Raw genomic sequence first — 19,247 nt, 5'->3', positions numbered from 1 at the left:
GAAAGTTGAAGCCGAATTCATTTGCCTTTCTTCCTTAAACTCCTTCCTCAAAGCAGAATGTAATTCTCTACCTCCAAATCTAATGTAATCAGCAGCACCGCCCATCGTATTTTTTTGTAATTCCCTCAACAAAATGTCAATATGCTAGACACAAGAGATAGTGACCAAAACAGTCCTATCTCCTGTGAAACTTACAGTCTAGGTAAGAAAAAAGTGTTAAGAAAAAAGTATCCAGTGAGTAAAAAATAAGGCACTGCTTTAGAGGTGGACTTGGAAGGACTCTGAAGTTGGTGACTTGGAGTAAGACCTGAATTTAGAAAGAATGAGCCTTAAGAACAATGGAGTGAAAAGCTTTCCCATGCATTAAGTGTAACACATGAAGACTCCAAGATGGAAAAAGTCTCAGCAAAGCAGCCAGTGTGACCAGAGTACAGTGAGCAAAGGGAAAAATGGTAGGAAACTAGACCAGATAATTGAAGGGCACATGGGCCACAGATTTGAATTCTACGTGTGATGGGAAACCACTGGGGTCTGAGTAACAGGGAAGTGACAAAATCTGATTTGCCCTCTTAAAAGGCTCAATCTGGCTGCTATGCAAAAAACTATACTACAGGAGAGCAAGAGTAGAAACACAGAGAACCGTTATAAGCTACTGTAGCTACCTGTTCTGATGTGGTCACAAAGTGCCAGTAGACTCAGGATATATTTTCAAGGTAGAACCACATGTAGATTTGCTTAAGGACTATAGATACAAGGTATGAAAGGGAATCAACGATACGAGCAACTGGATGTAGGTTCATCAAGAAATCAATTTCGAATACTCGACATTCAAAGCAAGATATTAAAGTAGGAGTTTGTTTTGGGGAGTTTGGGACCTAGAACTACTTGGGTGACTAAAATGCTGATTGTAGTCAAAGTCCTGGGATTGGGTAAGATCAGCTAGGGAAGAATGTTAGCTAGGGATGAAGTCTGCAACCAAGGCCTGGAGAACTCAACAAAGGATACTGAGCAGTGGCCAGTTAGATAGGAAATATGTAGAATCCCATTTACTACCACCCTCCACTTTATGTTGTAACCGTTTCTTACATGGGCTACTCCAATAGCCATCTCTTGCACCATATTATTTTGTTCTCAACACTGCACTGTTTTGGGGGGGGGGGGGTTGTTTTGTTGTTGCGTTGTTTTTGCTGCTCCACGAGGCTTGCAAGATCTTAGTTCCCCAACCAGGGACTGAACCCGGGCCCACAGCAGTGAAAGCACAGAGTCCTAACCACTGGACCACAGTGGAATTCCATGCACTGAGTGTTCTTAAATGGCAATTTTATTAGGTGACCCACCATCCTCTCCCCCCCAACCCCACCCCCTATACACACAGCTTAGAAATCTTGTTTCCAACTGTTAGAGACAAACCTTAACATGGAATAGAACTTACAAAGCTATTCTTAGTAGCCCTTACTGTTGCTTCAGCTTCCTTCTAGCTCTACTAAATCTGTACTCTTTTCACTTGAGCAAGAGAGCCTTTCTCAGTCACTGGAGACTGGACTTGGGACATGTGGTTCTCTCCCCTTCTTTACTAGTTTACTACTCCTCATCCTTCAAGTCTTAATTACTCCTCTCAAAAAAGTCTTTCCTGATCATTTTAACTGGGTCCTATCCTATCATGGCCTTAATATCTATCATCAACCATGTTGCTCCATAATGGCTTTTGCCATACCTCAGTGTCATCACGTCAGTATCTTTGATCAAACTGTTCAATGAAAGCAGGAACCACAGTGATTCTGTCACCACTGAATGCTTAGTGCTTGGAATGGTGGCCTGGCAAAGAGTACCCATATTTACTGAATGAAGCGTTAGTTTACTGACTTAATACAGTGGCTCCCTAATAAACACACCGTACTTAAAGAAAACCAATATTAGAAGTTAAGAACACAACACTAAAAATTGTCTTTACTAAATCAGGTGGTCTTTCACTACTTACAAACTTAAGGAGCCAGTCTTCTGCATGGGACTGGATTAGGCTTCAGAACAGCTGTTAAAGTAAGGTACTGAAATCCCAATTGAGAAGAATGTAGTAGTCTAACAAGTAAGTAAGGCAAGGCTACCAGAGATTTAAATTTTTTCCTCTCCTCTCACAAGTAGCACTTCTTCACTTAGAGCTTTGCTTGATGGTATAAACAACTAAAGCAAACTTCACTCAAGGACAATAAGGTGTCAGGTTTTAATATAATTTAATCTAATGTAATTTAAAACATTCACTAGTCTTTAACAGTAGTTTTGTAGAATTCAAAATGGGAAAGGGTATAGAGATGAGGCTTAACAAATTACTTTAGTATTCCTGAGGGGTCTCCCTCCCCATTAACTCTTTTAGAAGGGATAAGCTCAAGGGCAATACTGATTCTTTTGATATAACTTATAGTCAATAAAACTTCAGAGTTCTTAATAAGAACTCAACTGGGATGGGGATTCAGAAGCTTAAAGATGAACTGAAGGGTTTTAACTCTGTGCTTACCTGTATCCCATTTCCCCTAATAAGATGTATTACTGAAAATATAATGAACAATACAAATTTCCTAAGACACTTAGGCTGACTACTCAACTACCTTCTACATTTTATGAACTGCTTGTCGACAGAACATCTCAGTGCATGAGCCTTCTGAGAATAAACACACATTCTCATGTCTCTAAGTGAAGTCTCCCACATAACAGAGTCATATACATAGGAGACAAAAAAACTGCAGAAGCTAACTGATTAAAAATATTTAACGGATTTCGTTTTAATATCAAGATATGATGATCAGAAAAACTTTCATATTCTTTAGGGATATTAGGATCTGAAAAAAAAAAGCCTTAACCAAGGTAATCAATGACACTCTACCTTAAAACTTTAAAATAGAAGTCTCATTGTCCACATGAGATGACTGATACTGTGCATTTACTTGAAAGTACTTTATATATGGAGTCTTGCTATACCAAGAAGCTACAGGGCCACGTGTGATAATCATTTTCTTTCAACTCTGCTAGAATATGCATTTGCCCAAACAAGGCCTTCTGCAGGTAGGACAAGTATTCACATTTTATACAGAACACCTAGTACCAAGACTCAGATCTTAATGGGACTTTTTAAAAAGTTATCTGCCCCATAATGAGGCACTGCTTTAAAAAATATAGTCTGAATTGAGGCATAAAATTGAGGCATAAAAGCTTTAGATTTAGACTACAATGGTAGAATGCCAAAAAAAAAAAAAGCATAGTATCTCAAAAGGAACAAACGATTCTTTTAAAAACATACATAGAAATAATCAAACTACTAACACCTTTACATATTCACAGCATCTGCACTAATGCATAGAAGTCTGAAACCTAGAAAGCATTTCTCCTCCATCCCATCTCTGAACTGACTCATAGAGATCACTGTATAAATAACTTGCTTCAATTTTGATTTTAAATCTCATGAAATTTTCTACACAGATAGCAAATTTAGTTTTACATATAGGATTGTAAGCATACATCATCTATAGGGATTACCCAGTAAATCACGAATATTTTATCTATCCCCCTAAAATACAGCAAACATATGGTTGTGGTACATCCCAGGTAGATGTCATTTAAAGCACACAAGGGGAGGTGCTAGCAGAAGAAATACTTATTTGCAAAAGTAAACAGATAACCCTTCCAATATGATGTACCACAACCACACATGAGAAAAGAACTTCTTTTATTTTAAAATAAACATTGAAGATTCCCCCCCTTCCCCACCACCCTACAAAACTTCTGAATGTGGAATGTTCAATAGCCTAACCATTTTAGTAGGTTACAAAACCAGCAAATACTCCAGTTGTCTAACGATGAACGTTTGAGAATGGTTTTGTGGGGTTTTTTGTTTTTCTTTTTTTAAAGTAGCTGAGCACCTACTGGAAAAATTCCTTAGCTAAAGGCTGAAGACTAAATTCAATTTCTGCACAGAAAATACCATTCACTTAGTAGCCTTTGCTTAGTAGGTGGGATTAATTCTCCATGAAGTCCAAGTGGGATACAACAAGCAGCATTAAGTTCATAGGCACACAAAACTAGTGCTCCAACTGCTAGCACAAATTTCAACATAGTACATAAATTACTAAACTGTCCTCTTCATCAAACTTGGGACTCTCCCTATGCATCTATGGGAAGGAATCACCACTTTGAATATAAATACCTCCATGAGAAATGGATAATTCAATTAGGGTTAGACAAAAGATAAGTGCAAGTACTATAGAAATAGCTGCTGGAGATAACCATAAAATTTGGAACACTAACTGCATGGGGTGAACCACATAAGCTGCTAGCTGTTGAACACCAGTGTTTCAAGATACAACTTTTATAAACATGTTTTATTTGTTTGCTTATACCATCAGAACTGAAACTACTGACTGTCGTTTCCCTAAAATAGGGAAATCAATCTAAAACACATACTGGTGCTTTTCAAAAGATAGCAATTTAAAAGGGTGGTAGCAGCAGGCATTTGATATCTTTTTCTTTTAAAAACTTTCAGGCTTCAGGAAAAACATGTGACCAAGGTTGTTACGATTATCCATTAGAGATTTTCATCAGTACCTGTACCAATTTAGGTGACAATACAGCAAGATCCAAGGATTAGTGACAATGTACATCATAAGGAATGATATATAGTACCAATCCTTACAAAAGTCATTGTCAAAGAAACTGTTAAGTGTCCAAAAAGGTATCTAAATATTTCACATTAAGTACAGAAGCGGCCATCCAGATTAGATCCCTTATTTGTTGCATATTTTTCAAAAAGTGCCAATCAAAGCCTAATTTTGCATTTTGGCTTTGTCTTATACAGTATCAGCTGTTAAAAAGCAATTTGCATGTGTTTTCAACCACAGTCGTCTGGCCAGAGAATGAACAGTGCTGTGTCAAACCCTAAGGCTGCTAGCCAGCCTTATATGTGTGATTAAGGACCCATGCATAATTTGGTATGCATCTAAATGTTCAGTGCTCCAATTTAACTGGAAAAGCTGTGAAATGCAGTTGTTATGCCAAACCACACTCCATTCCTTCCATCTTCCTTTCAAGGGAAATAGTTTTGTCAATTACCACTGAATAATAGGGCTGATTTGTAGATTTTATCCAAAGTCAAGTCAATCTTGCTTTTTCCAAGCCACTTAAAATAACTATGGAGATACCACCCCGTTAAAGTATATGATGTTTTACTCCTAAGCAAGGGTGAGGAATCTGAGTATCATGTGCAAGACTCAAGATGACGTTTAGGACAGAACATGCAGAGTAAAAATAGTTTCCTTCCATATCCAGGTAATATAAAGCTGACAACTGTAGTCCTGTCTTTATGGGATGAAAACAGTCCCTTTACAATAAGTTTCCTGAAAGGGAGAACAAATAGATAATAACTCTTCTGGTAACATATTATGGTACACTGGCCAGTGTGTTTTTGGCGATTAAACATAATCCTGTGAATCAGATTAATTCACTTGCTGAGTGTTCATTTGCGGCATCCCTCTGTTGGGTCTTGGGGGCCCTCCACGACCTAGAAGACAAAAATGGCATTTGGTTTTTCTTTCAAATATTATTTATTTTGCCTTCAAGCAGATTTTCATCTGAAGTCAAGAAGCATGTGGGCAGCTTGTCACCACATTATTAGGTTTAAGAGGTCAATTCTTCAGTGTTCAAGTTTCACCTGTCCTGGAAGTTGTCATGCGCAAATTTGCTCATGTTCTCTAGCTAAAAGAAGAGTAGAGCTAATGGAGTATTCCACCAGTACTCATTCATTCATTCATTCAACAAGTATTTATTGAGTGCCTACTATGTGCCAGGCACTGTCATCAGGTGTTGGAAATAGATACAGCAGTGAAGACAGACAAGGTACCTGCTCTCATGGAGCTTACATTCTAGTGTACACTCTAGCTTACATTTCAGTAAGTAAGTAACATCATACTATCAAAATTAATAAAAGCACCAGAATGAAAAACAGACCTTATTACCTAAACTGTTAAAAAGAAACTACATAACATTCAAAATTGTATAATGACTTGTAACAGATAAAGTAACTTTTTACATGCTGCTAAAACAGATTTTTAGCTACCAGTCAACTCAACTTTCATAGAATATGCTACAAGGTGAGAAAGAAGAACATAACCCACATTCACATGCAAATATCCTTTGATACTTCAAGTCAGTAATTCTCAAGTGATCCATAAATTTTTTTAAAAATGCACCCTTTTTGCTGGCCAGTTTCTACTAGCATTGAAATCAAAGTACTTTGTAATTCCTCCTTAACATACATTTTATACATGTTATGGCCAATATCTAGAGGAAATCTATTCAATTTTACTTCCCTCCAATCAGAGAACCATTTAGAACTTCAGACCATATGAAACGATACCTCTAATTGTTACACAGATTGACTTCCTACCCAAATAGTAAGTAGTTTTCCTATGGTAATAGACAAAAGCCAAAAACTCTTAAAACCTATAATTTTTAAGTATAGTTCTGTAAGTTAGTTAGGAATTTGGAGGTTTTGTTTCAAAGTCAGAAATAATTTGACATTTATATCACTAATAATGGTCCAAAAGGCATTGAAATTTCAATTAGTTCTATTACTTCTAAATGGTTCTCTTAATGTAACTATGGCTTATCCGGCCATTAAAGGGTTTCTGGCCCTAAAATATAATATGCATGTTTGAAAAATGAAAGAGGAATAATAAATTTATATAAATGTTTAATCTCATTCCAAAAATGTCTTACAAAAATGTTTTGGTAAGTACTTCCTAAAAACATTTAGCAGGTTTTAGGACCTGAAAAATAATTTGCAGTTGGAAAAACACTTTTTCTGAGGAGGAGAGATGTTCTAGTTTTCAAGACAGTTTATATAGTAACAGGGAAAGTCATTCAAAAAATTAAATTTGGGTTCAAGATAAGTTTTAGAAACAAAGCATTTCATTTAATCCCTAGCAACAAGTCTGGAAATGATAAATGTATTCCTAACATGTAACCTACATGCAGACTATGAACAGCTCTTCCAAGGCCAGAACAGAAGCTCCACTTAGGAGCTAGGATCACCACCACAAAATATTACCTCGTGGGGCTCCCCGTGGTCCACTCTGCCCAGAGCCTCGCTTGAAATTCTGCTGATATCCATCCTAAAAGACAAGCTAGTTAGTACTGAAGAAAAGGCAATTTTTTAATGCTTACCCATCTATCTCTATTCTTACAGTCTAACACTTGTAGAATACAGAATTCTTTATTCTTTTAGACATTTAAATATAGCATTACTACTATTCTTTAATCGTACTTCTATTCTCAAGATCAATGAGATATATTTCTCAGCTCTTAAAAATCACTGTTTTTACCAGCCTCTATTAAATGAATACCTATATTGAGTGCTAAGAAAAGCAAAAATCATTCTCCATAAGGAAGTATCTTGTACAAGGTACAAAATTAGCCCCAAATTACTTAGTTGCTCAAGTGCATCAAGCAACTACATTAGTCCATTTCATTGGGATATTTAGGTCAGGTTTATATTTTATAACAATTTTACCTACCCGCTGATAGCCAGAGTAGTCCCGGGGAGCACTGAACTGAGACTGTGTATATCCACTGTTTGGAGTGTTAGAGAATGAAGGGCGGTAACCATCATATCCTCCTAAAATTTAGGACAAGAAAAAAAACAACTTTCTTATCTTCAAAGGGAATTTTTACTTTCTCATTACTGACCAAGGGAAAAACTGAAAAATTGTAAGCTATGCTAGTTATTCAAACTAATCTATTATCCTGATCCAATCTGTTTATACATTAACTGCCCCACAGGATAAAATTTTCACCCATCCATGCACATACACAAAAAAAAATAACAAAAAATCTCCATAAGGTCTGACAATTTATAGAAAGCAATATCCCCTACAGGACAGTGGTAGACATGGGTTTAATACATACAAAAAAACTCAGTCCCAATTTTGCCAATTTAAATGACGGTATCAACACATACTAAAAATGTTTATGTTGTACATGAGAAGCTAATGCAGAGAGATACATATTTTTCCTAAAAATCATATGACATATTTCTATATATTGTGCAAGTCAGAAAAAAACATGAACTTGCTTTCTGGGGTTTTTCTGTTTTTGTTTTTACCTCTGAATCCATTAGCAGGTCCCCTGTATCCATTCATCAAGCCTCTAGCACCACGGGAACCTCCACGAGACACACCACGACTGTTGTAATAGGGCTGACTGCTACGTGGAAATCCAGTGTTCTGCTGGGGAGGCTGCTGGTGGTTACCAGTCACTTGATGGGTCTGGTCCTGGGAACCATGGTAAGTGCCAACCACTATAAAAGAAAAAAATACATACTTACATATGTATATACACACACACAGATATACACACACACACAGCTCATTATAATTTGTCTGATTTCCTACATGCTTTCTGGTTTAAGAAATGTCTTACACAGTTTCCTCAAAGTTTAATTCTGTCTTTAAATTTTCATATTAACAATAGGGAAAACTACACATTAATGAAGTCCCTGTCTTTCTCCTGTATTAAGCTAAAGGGAATAAAATTCTCCAACAAATTCCAAATCTTTGAAAGCGCACATTGTGTGAGAGCACACAATTCTATCCTTCCAAATGACTTGAAAGGCTATATTATTAAACATCTTCTGAGAGGCATCTGCTTATAGCACAAGAGACCCACAACAGTCAAAAGATCTTACATACTGAAACACCTACCATCTTGTACCATTTAATTATTTCATTATAAAGCTCCTACTGGTAGTTTTCTTATTCTTTTAAATTTTCCTTGATACTTATTAAAACATACAAAAACATACTCTCCCATAGCTAAGCAGCTATATGCTAGAATACTCAATTACAAAGATAAATCAGCAGAGAGAGGCCTTCAACTTACACCCCACCCTAATACTTGAGTACATTTCAATACTTTTAAAGCACAGTCAATTTAGAAGAGAGTTAAATGGTACTCACACGGGCACTCAACCCCCTGGAGTGAAGGGAAGGTTCTAGAAGGTCCACACTATCTTATACCCCCTCCTCCTTCCACAATGGGGAGAAGTCTAAAATCTAGAAACCTTCAAATATGAAATACCAAGGTACATTTCAGGTATTACCCCAATGTTCATAATTTACAGGGGAGAAAAAACAGTGCTAACAGTATCTTCGGGAGGTGAGGAAGGCATAGACCAAAGGAAGGCCCACACCCCAGGAACAAAAACAGTCAGCAGCCTTTAGTCAGCCCAAATCTCCCATGTTTGGGCAGAGAGAAAAGGTGAGTCTTGAAAATATTTAGCTGAGTTATTTTATAACCTCAAGAAACCCACATTTATTAGTTCTTCAAATGATATTTTGCAATGAAAAAGCTAGAGAATGCCTAGGAACAGAAGGGGTCATGGCTCCTTTTTGAACTATGTAATGGACCAGATACACTATTCACAGTGTGCTCTTTCTACATAAATTACCTTTTACTACATTCCCAAAATTTTAACTTATAAGCAAATATCACAAGTACCAGTAACATTTTCTATCTAAAAAGATTCATTCAGGGAATTCCCTGGTGGTCCAGTGGTTAGGACTCTGCACTTTCACTGCAGGGGGCATGGATTCAATCCCTGGTGGGGGAACTAAGATCCCACATGCCATGCGCCATGGCCAAAACATAATAAAAATTTTTTAAAAATAAAAAGATTCATTCATATGCAAGTAAAAAGTAGAAGAACTGAATTTTCGACTCACTTTTTATCAATAAGAATTCTATTATGCCTTTTGGTCAAATCTCACTGCAAGAAACTCAAAGTAGGACAATTAAAGGGTGATCTTTATTTAAAAATACCAGAATTCCTATTTGAGTGCATGTAAAGCATAAACACTAGTCCATAAAAAATAGCCAAAGATCCTTGCCAGATCCTTTTTTTATGTTGTTCCTGACTAGATACTAATTCAGATTAAAACAAAACTTCTGGAATGATGGGATACACTGCCTTGTTCAACAAATATCAGAATGCCCTCAACCTGCCAGGCCTGGTCCTAGACACAAGGGATGAGTTAGCTGCCAACACATAATCTTTGCCCATAAGGAAGTTTTAATAATGGGAAATAATAAGTAAATAAAATATACATACAAGTAAAAACATCTATACTGTATCAGGTAATAAGTGATTAAGGAAAACACCAAGTAGGATAAATGAGTGACCAAGTGAGCACATTACATTTGGACAAGGCAATGAAGGAAGGTCTCTGTGAGGTGATATCTGAGCATAGACCTAAAAGTCAAGAAGCAAGCCATGGAAACATCAGTGGAAGAAAGTTTCAGGCAAAAAGAAAAGGAAGTGTAAAGGCCGTGAGAAAGGAAAGAATTTGTGTTTGTGGCTGGTATGGGCACATAAGGAAGAAAATAGGATATACAACCAGAATCAAGGCAGGGGCCAGATCATGGATCTTGTAAACCAAGGTAAAGACTTTGGATTTCTTTTCTAAATGTAATTGGCAGTCACTAGGAGGTTCTGAACAGGAGAGAGGCATCTGATTTACATTTTAAAATAATCACTCTGGCTACTGTGTAGAGAACAGACTGGACTAAAATAAGAGTCAAGGGAGACAACTGCAATATTCCAGATAAGAGCTGATGGCTGCCTAGATCAGAGTGGTAGGGTGGAGGTGTCTGAGCAAAGCAGATGGGCCGATTTGATTTTTTACTGAAAATATCTGTAAATGTTATGAAGTTAAGTTTCATAAATAATGTGTATTTTGAAATGGTAACAAAAGTTATCTAGTCCAGTGCTTCACAGTCAATTAGTAATGTCAAGTAGAATATAAGAACAAGATAGCTTGAAATCAACTGGCACAAAGGGCCAAACTAACCAAATCAAATGATATACAGTAATTTTTAATTTCATTACACCATCTGAAAAAAAGGTAAAACAGCAAGCATGTTAGCATAATGTCTAAAGGCACCAAATATATCCGCTCCACAACCAACTTATGAACACAAGCATGCCTCATTTTATTGTGTTTCTCTTTATTGCTCTTCACAGATACTGCGTTTTGTTTTGTTTTGTTTTTACAAATTGAAGGTTTGTGGCAACCTTGTGTAGATCAAGTCTATTAGTACCATTTTTCCAACAGCACTTGCTCATTTCATATCTCTGGGTCACATTTTGGTATTTCTTGCGATATTTCAAACTGTTTCATTATTATATTTGTTATGGTGATCTGTAATCAGCGATCTTTGATGTTACTACTATGACTCAGTGAGGTCTCAGAGGATGGTTAGCATTTTTTGACAATAAAGTATTTTTAAATTAAGTCATGTACACTGTTTTTTTAGACATAATGCTATTATTGCACACTTAATAGGCTATAGTATAGTGTGAACAGAATTTTTATATGCACTAGGAAACCAAAAATTTCACATGACTCACTTTGAGATATTTGCTTTATTGCAGTGGTCTGGAACCGAACCTGCAATATCCTCAAGGTACGCCTGTACATGGCAATGAATAATTAAAGGAGCCTGAGAACAAGAAGTCCAGTTTTATCATTCAAAAACACAGATAGCATAACTGCCAAATTTCTGTCAGACTGTGGTTGATTCAACCTCCATGATTAGTGATGCTGAATACTACAGTGATATGTAAGAAAAATCAATGTTGACCCAGGTCTGTCAAGAAATTAGACAATCAGAGATAGTTACTCACATCAGTCAGTCCAGTTAGTCACATCAGTCAGTCCAGTAAAATTAAAGTATTAACGCCTATGGTTCTTAATAGGGTTTGCTAGCTTGTTGTGGGATTCCAATTAAATCTCTTAAGAATTAAATAACCAAAGACCTAAAAAAGCTATTTATGTCTTACAAATGTAAGAAATCTAAAATATCTATATCCACATTATTATTGTGATAGGTATGACAACTGGCCAAATTATGACCTTACTTGCCAACAAGGACCTTGTTTCAACCTAGTCCACCAAATGCAGCCACACCAACTCCTTTACTGCTTAATTTTGTATAACCAACTTGCTGTCAGGTATCATGCCAGCAGGCTTCAAATAATTAGCAATTAAGAGCAAAGTTGATCACAATTTGAATAACAAGTTTAATTCCTCTAAAATCACATAATGAAATAGGATAGGATATTATGAAAACTCACTAACCAAGGGAAAATGGGCATAAAGCCTCCAAAAACTGCAATAATTCACATAGAGCAAATATGGGCTTGATTTTACTCAGGATCAGCAATGAAAAATTCATATGGTCTACTACCAAAACAAAAACTCCTGGACACTGCCACTCAAAAGTCCAAACTCTCCTAACACTGTCAATAACTGCACTGCAAAGCAAGTAGTCAAGGAGGTGACACTGGTTTTCCTACCTGTTTGAAGCTGTTCTTGCTGAAGCTCTGTTTGTTCTACTTGGTGAGGCTGACTGGAAAAGCTCTGGTTATAACTGGTTTGGTACTGATTTTGCTGTTTTAAAGTTTCTGGTTCATTAACAGGAGGAACTGGGGCATTCATATTGAACACCTATAAGTAAATAAAGTAAATGATTAGTTCTTCCCTTTATGCTAATCATTTCCCTACTTTTAACATGGCCATGGCAGATCTCAATTCTGGTTTTACCTGAAACGTAAGAAAGACCATTACAGAAGTCTCAGACATCTCTCTCTCTCTCTCTCTCTCTCTCTCTCTCTCATACACACACAAACACACACACACACACACACACACCTCAGTTCATGCACTTCAATGTCGAAAATACATATGTACCATATAGCACTTAAAGCAGAGTATAAATGGGGATTAAAAATCTAAAAAGACATATAATCAGAAGCCTTGGAAATGCTATTATAAATGAGAAATCTTTTTAAAAGATGCAAACCCCTGACAAAATATCACTTACAGAAATTAAAAATCTAAGAACTTTAATTTAAATAGTTATTTTATTTTTATTGATATTTTCATCAAAAATTAAGCATTTAACTCTGAATTTTCCTGTGAGCACTGTTTTGGCTGTATCCCATCAATCACAGTATTTTCATTATCATTATTTTCTAGAAATTCTGCAATTTAGAGATGCTTACTGAAGAACCAGGATGAAGTATCAAAATGTCCATTACTTTACTTTGAGATATACTTCAGTAAAATAAAAGATTAAGCAAATATGGCAAAGTGTAAACAGTTGTTAAATCTAGGTAATGATCTATATATATAATAGATGTTATACTGGTCTACTTTTTTCATGTTTACAGTTTTGTTAATCAAATCAAAACGGTGAAACTACAAAACAAGAAGACATGGGCATATAACTCCTAAGACTCAAATTCATCTCTGGGAACAGAAAAAAATGAGAGTCTGTCTTCAATTAAATATAATACCCTACAGTTAGGGTAGATGCAGACTCAAGCACAAAGTTAAATAAAGACTTTCTGTTGAGACTCTAGCATGAAGGTAGTACACACCAGGCACTTAATGTTAGCTGGATTAATTTGCTTACCGTTTGCATGGATTGGAATGGAGCTGCATTTACATTGATTCCACTGCTATGTAAAGGTTTGCTTGTCCCAGCCTGGAACACCTGAGGCTGAGAAGCAGCAGGAAGGGATGATGATGCTGTAGTCTGGTCTGTATTTAAAGAGATTGTTGCCTAAACACAAAGTGAATAATCACACTTTAGTGGTAAACTAAGCCAAGTCTACTACCCATACGTATGTTAACAAGCTCAACTATTTTATGAAACAAAAATACTACAGTGCATGCATTGGGTCCAAAACGAAGAGACACTGTATTAACAGTTATTTACCTCCACCCAATTCATGTATAATTGCCTCATCAAGTTTACATGACCTGGTAACAGAACTTGCCTGAATCTGGTCAATTGGTTCCTTTTGTGGTCGTTGCTCGGTAGCATGAGAAGGCTGGTACAAGGGTTGAGATGCTGTATATCCCTCACTTGTAGATGAAACCAAAGGAACCTACAAAGAAGTAAAGAAATCAAAGCTTCATTCTGTTATAAACCACCTTTAATACATACAGGGTTAAGAAACAGATATGATAAAGAGACTATAAAACCTAACAACTGCAGGAATATATATATTATTAAAGCTCAAAGTTAAATAAACCCTAGTCCAGTTATGAAGCTCCCCACAAATGTAGATAACATCTACACTAAGTTTTAAAATTATGAAATCTAAAATCTCAGTTCAAAATTAAAAACCTTCTTCCTTCATTATAATTATAAAACACAAGGATTAACAAAATATTTTTTTAGTTCATCAAAAGAAAAATAAATGTAAAGATGGAAATAAAGGCCGATAGCTAGCTACCCATGCCAGACTTGGACACTTATCAAATTCCTACCTGGTTTTCATAAACTAACTAAGAAAGAGACCCAAGAAGTGATTAAAAACAAAAAGCTGTAAAAATATTTATATCACTCTTACCTGTGTAGCTTCTGGTTGTACAGAAACTTGATTAGGTTGAGCAAGTCTAGATTCAGAATGAACTGCAAAATTGATCAAACGATACTATCATACAAAATCAAATTTCTTCAGAAATGTCTAAATACATTTACTTGCTCTTTAAAGTCAATTTTCTATAGCCAAATCCTATATAAACTTTTCAACAATCATGAAAATAAATGGGGAAGTATAGGCAGGATTTTAGCTTTCAAGTGAGCATTTTCAATTAATTGATAGTCACTGTAAGTCAACTGTCACAATGGCCTCCACTTTGTTTTGCAAAGTGTTAGTGAGACAGTACTAATGAAGAGCTGTAGAGCAGAATGGTAAGAATCAATGCTAATGTTACCCACAAAGAGCCTTTTAAAGCAGTAACCATAAAGCAGCATTACTCTTACTCAGAACTTTTAGATAATATTCAGTAACATTTTAACATTATCAACTTTCAATACAATTTCAAATGTTGCCACTGGAAAAAATAAAAACATACCTTTAAAAAGCCTATATTCAACTCAATGTGCATATCATTGCCAACTCTCACCATCCTTCCACTACTCTCCCAAATCACCGTTAGATAATAAAAAAATACAGTATCTTTCGTTAGCCATTTAGAAATCATCCGTTTTCACTGGAGAGTCTAGTGAACTCAGCCTTACCTGAACATCTAAACAGCTTTACAGGTTACATGAGTGCTGCATGTGTTGACTGGCGCAGCTAAGAAAACTATGTATTTTCTTCCTCTGGTAGAGCTCAAAAAATGAACACTGATCTGTTTTCTACTCTTGGTAGAGAGGTATGAGCTCCCTTTACTTTAGAGAAATCCTAACTACCTTAACCATATTAACTGTGTTCATTAAACATGCTATTACCAGCAACTCCTTTTATGACACTTAAGATTAACAATATTAGGGCTTCCATGGTGGCGCAGTGGTTGAGAGTCCGCCTGCCGATGTAGGGGACACGGGTTCGTGCCCCGGTCCGGGAAGATCCCACATGCCGCGGAGCGGCTGGGCCCGTGAGCCATGGCCGCTGGGCCTGCGCATCGGAGCCTGTGCTCCGCAACGGGAGAGGCCACAACAGTGAGAGGCCCGCGTACCGCAAAAAAAAAAAAAAAAGATTAACAACATTAAATGTGTTACTTTACATTGTTCCACTTTTATGCCCTTAATGCTGACATGCTGTAGGAAAAAAACAAGACTCAAAATTACTTAAGCTTAAGCACTTAAGCTGATACAAAGGCACCAACCATATTTAGTATGCTGCTGTTTCAAATAATGGTGTAAGACTAGTAAGAGTTTGAAACTTACTATCTCTTCCACTTTCCTCTTGAGCATTCCCTTACCCACTCCACTATTTTTTACCGACTCCATCTCATTTTTTATTTAAGTAATAAAATGTTCAGAAATTCTCCTAAAAAGCTGCAATCATCCTTCAGAGAAAGATACCTGTTAATACTAGATTTATTCTTAGATTAATTTTGAAATTTAAATAGCCAAGCAAAATTTCATTTATACACAAAAACAAGCAAAACAGGTCTACAGTTTTACAAGTCAGGAAGTGGTTACTAATGGGGCAAGGAGAGAGGTAACTACTGACTAAAAGGGAACACAAGTATCCTTCTGGGGTACTGGTAAAGTTCCACTTTTGGGTGCTGGCGTGTTCAAGTTTGTGAAAACTCACTGTGCTATAAATTTGCTTGTACTTTTCTGTATGTCTGTATGCCAATAAAGTTACAAAAAAAAAATCCACCACCACCACCAATGATGGAACTACAGATATTATTCATATTACAGGAAAAAACAGTAACATTTCTCATCGAATTAAAAGATACAGAGACTTCCCTGGTGCTCCAGTGGGTAGGACTCCACGCTCCCAATGCAGGGGGCCCAGGTTCGGTCCCTGGTCGGGGAGCTGGATCCCGCACACATGCCGCAACTGGGAGTCCGCATGCCGCAACTAAGAAGCCCGCATGCCACAACTAAAAAAAAAAAAAGGATCCCGCATGCCACAGCGAAGATCCCGCATGCCACAACTAAGACCCGGCGCAGCCAAAGTAAACAAACAAACAAATAAATAAATATTTTAAAATAAATAAATAAAAATAAAAGATACAAGATCTAAAAGTTAAGCATTAAAAAGAAAAAAATTTTCATAAACTTTACAAAACCTGAAAGCATTGGCTCTATACTTTCTTTCTCACATAAACATGTATCATTACTAACCTGGAGGGCAAACCAGCTGGGGTATGTCTATGTTCTGTGCTGGATTCATAGGCTGTGCAGATACAATGGCAGGATCAAGGGTCTGGTTTTCAAAATCCAGCATTGAATCCTACAAGTTTAGGTAGAATGTAATGGAATTAAGTTAAATAATGTAAACACTTAACCCTTCTGTCATAGTGTTTAACTAAATAGCACCTACCTGTATGAAATTATAGGGCCCCTGCATTTGCGCCATAAGGTCCTGTACTCGCTGTCTTCTCACGAGGGGATCTGCCTGAGCCACTGGGGTCAAAGAGTGGGGCTCTGGTACTGAAGGAGATGCAGCCTGAGGTTGCTGCTGGAGTGAATTTACCACCTAAAATGGGAGAGAAGGAGAGGGGACTGGGTTGGTAGAATGACAGAGCTCCACTCATTATCATCATGACTGGTCCCCAAATTACATACACCACCTACACTGTAAACAGAATAGCAGACTGGAATGTATTCAACCTGACCAAATTATGCCAAATTTAACACTCTGATCAATGCTATCACTTCTATAGTGTTCCCAATTCCACAGGGTCACCATGTTGCATTTCAGATTTACCTTGTAAACTGCTTTCAAAAAAGACTACCTGTTATAACTTCCTAAAATTATGTGTTTTGCTTAAACTGTTAAGCCTTCTATATTAAGCAAACCTATATATCTATACCAAATATATATCTATCTCAGTACATGATATATAATGAGCATTCAAGAAATGTTAGCTATTACTATCATCAAGCTTTGAGTTCCCATCATTTCATTCTCTCTGGCAATACCATAGGATCAAGCTCTATCACCTCATCAAAACTGTTACAAAAGCCAAAGCTCACTCTGTCATTTTTCTAGCTCTAATAATTTCTGATTATTGTTTTTAGTAATTCCCTGCTACTGAGAAATATCACTAATTTTTATTACATCAAATTTATATTCCTCTGTCTGGCTTTTAAGTCTGGGCAAGTCATATCTGTTAAGCCTGGGCAAGTCACAACCTTATTTCCTTTGTAAGCAATACTGAGCTAACAGAGCCTGGTAACCAAACAGCACTAGGGTGAAGGAGAAGTCTAAGATGACACTCCAACGTACCCCTGTAAGGTAGTCTTTCTGAAGGCTATCCATGTGGGAGCCCAGATTTTTATAGAGCAACCTGATAACAGACAAATCATGTACTTTAACAGACAGATTAACCCCATAAATTATAAATGGATATTTGTATATTTTTTTGTAATTGTATCAGCAAAGCAGTGATTATATTAAATATCCTCAAAGACAAACAAATCACCTTTTAAACAGAACAGTCTTACATGATGAGTTTGTTATTCTAATAAATGTACTAAGAATGCAAAAGACTTAACAATCTAAAATTGTTCTTAGGAGAGATAAGAATTACTAACTAAAGACAAAAGACATCAACCTTGTAACAGAGAGCTCTTACCTCAACTGTTTCAACTGTCCACTCATCTACCTGCTCCTTTTCACCACTGCTGAACTGTGTTTCTGCCATAAATTGTCTATTTACATACTGCAAAGCAAAGTAAATGTTTGAGACCTCTGTTTGAAAGGCAAAAAGGGAAAGCTAGCATTAAATAAAAATCATACCTCTGTTGATTCAACTTCACTTTGTTCAGTGTATTCTTCTGCAGGCTCAGGTTCTAAGAGGTTAAAAAATGATACAAAAGAGTGTAAGAAAACTTTTTTTAAGTTAACAATTCATTTAAATCCAAATAAGTAAACAGTTCACCATCACATAGTCTGAATTTATTTACAAAGTTATAGTTAACAGTACGTTTCTGTATTTTATTATTCTTACAATATATTCAGAAAGTGTTTTCTTTACCATTTATTCCACAATTATTTTAGTTTCAATAGTAATTATTCTGGATCAAGTATAATGCCAATAAAGCAGCATCCTAGTCTCTATTTTAATCTACTTGGTAAAAGTGGTAAGGGGGGAAAAAAATGTCTTGGGAATTCCCTGGCAGTCCAGTGATTAGGACTCGGCACTTTCACTGCCTGGGCTTGGGTTCCATCCCTAGTTGGGGAACTTAGATCCCACAAGCCTCACAGCACAGCCAAAAAAAAAAAAAAAAAAAGGCTGCCTTACTGCCTTATATTGATCTGCAACCATAAATTCCATTGATGTGCAATGTTCCCTTCTAGTTTCAACCTAATGCTTACCATGTGCCAGGCACTGTATACATACTTTACAAATTACTTCCTAAATGAAGAACCTGAGGTACAGAGAAGTTCAGTAGGTTGCCCAAAGTTACACAGCTAATACGTGTTGTAGCCAAGATTTTATCCAGGCAGTCTGATTCTGAAATCCATGCTTTTACCCATTATAAAGTTTATGCTCCAACAACGCTCCCTACAGTACTCAAAATTTTATTCATCATCTTACATTATCATAAAAGTCCTCACAGTAAGTGCTTACCTACCTATTAGTGATGTGCTAGATGCCAGAATAGATCTCTGGTGACTGAGGAATTTATAGTTCAAGATCATGGAGTTATAATCACTCCAT

At 36.5% G+C, this 19,247-nt stretch overlaps 1 protein-coding gene across 1 annotated transcript in view; it reads right to left on the bottom strand.

Annotated features, from left to right (window-relative positions):
- Positions 1 to 1,568: 1,568 nt before the first annotated feature.
- The window catches only part of CAPRIN1 (cell cycle associated protein 1), a 37,421-nt gene continuing 19,742 nt past the window's right edge, over positions 1,569 to 19,247 (bottom strand). Inside the window, exons 8-19 of the mRNA XM_082845275.1 lie at positions 18,323 to 18,375; positions 18,159 to 18,245; positions 16,901 to 17,056; positions 16,702 to 16,810; positions 14,462 to 14,523; positions 13,883 to 13,993; positions 13,516 to 13,665; positions 12,395 to 12,545; positions 8,144 to 8,338; positions 7,557 to 7,657; positions 7,091 to 7,154; positions 1,569 to 5,542 (exon numbers count right to left, since the gene is read on the bottom strand). Coding sequence (XP_082701401.1) covers positions 5,478 to 5,542; positions 7,091 to 7,154; positions 7,557 to 7,657; positions 8,144 to 8,338; positions 12,395 to 12,545; positions 13,516 to 13,665; positions 13,883 to 13,993; positions 14,462 to 14,523; positions 16,702 to 16,810; positions 16,901 to 17,056; positions 18,159 to 18,245; positions 18,323 to 18,375 — 1,304 coding nt within the window. The 3' untranslated portion in view covers positions 1,569 to 5,477. The remainder of the gene's footprint in view (positions 5,543 to 7,090; positions 7,155 to 7,556; positions 7,658 to 8,143; positions 8,339 to 12,394; positions 12,546 to 13,515; positions 13,666 to 13,882; positions 13,994 to 14,461; positions 14,524 to 16,701; positions 16,811 to 16,900; positions 17,057 to 18,158; positions 18,246 to 18,322; positions 18,376 to 19,247) is intronic.

The sequence above is a fragment of the Leucopleurus acutus genome (genome assembly GCF_964270905.1).
Source record: "Leucopleurus acutus genome assembly, chromosome: 8".
In the NCBI taxonomy this organism is placed as follows: Eukaryota; Metazoa; Chordata; class Mammalia; order Artiodactyla; family Delphinidae; genus Leucopleurus; species Leucopleurus acutus.
Note: the sequence above shows the minus strand (reverse complement) of the source record. Positions and strands in the feature narration are given on the sequence as shown.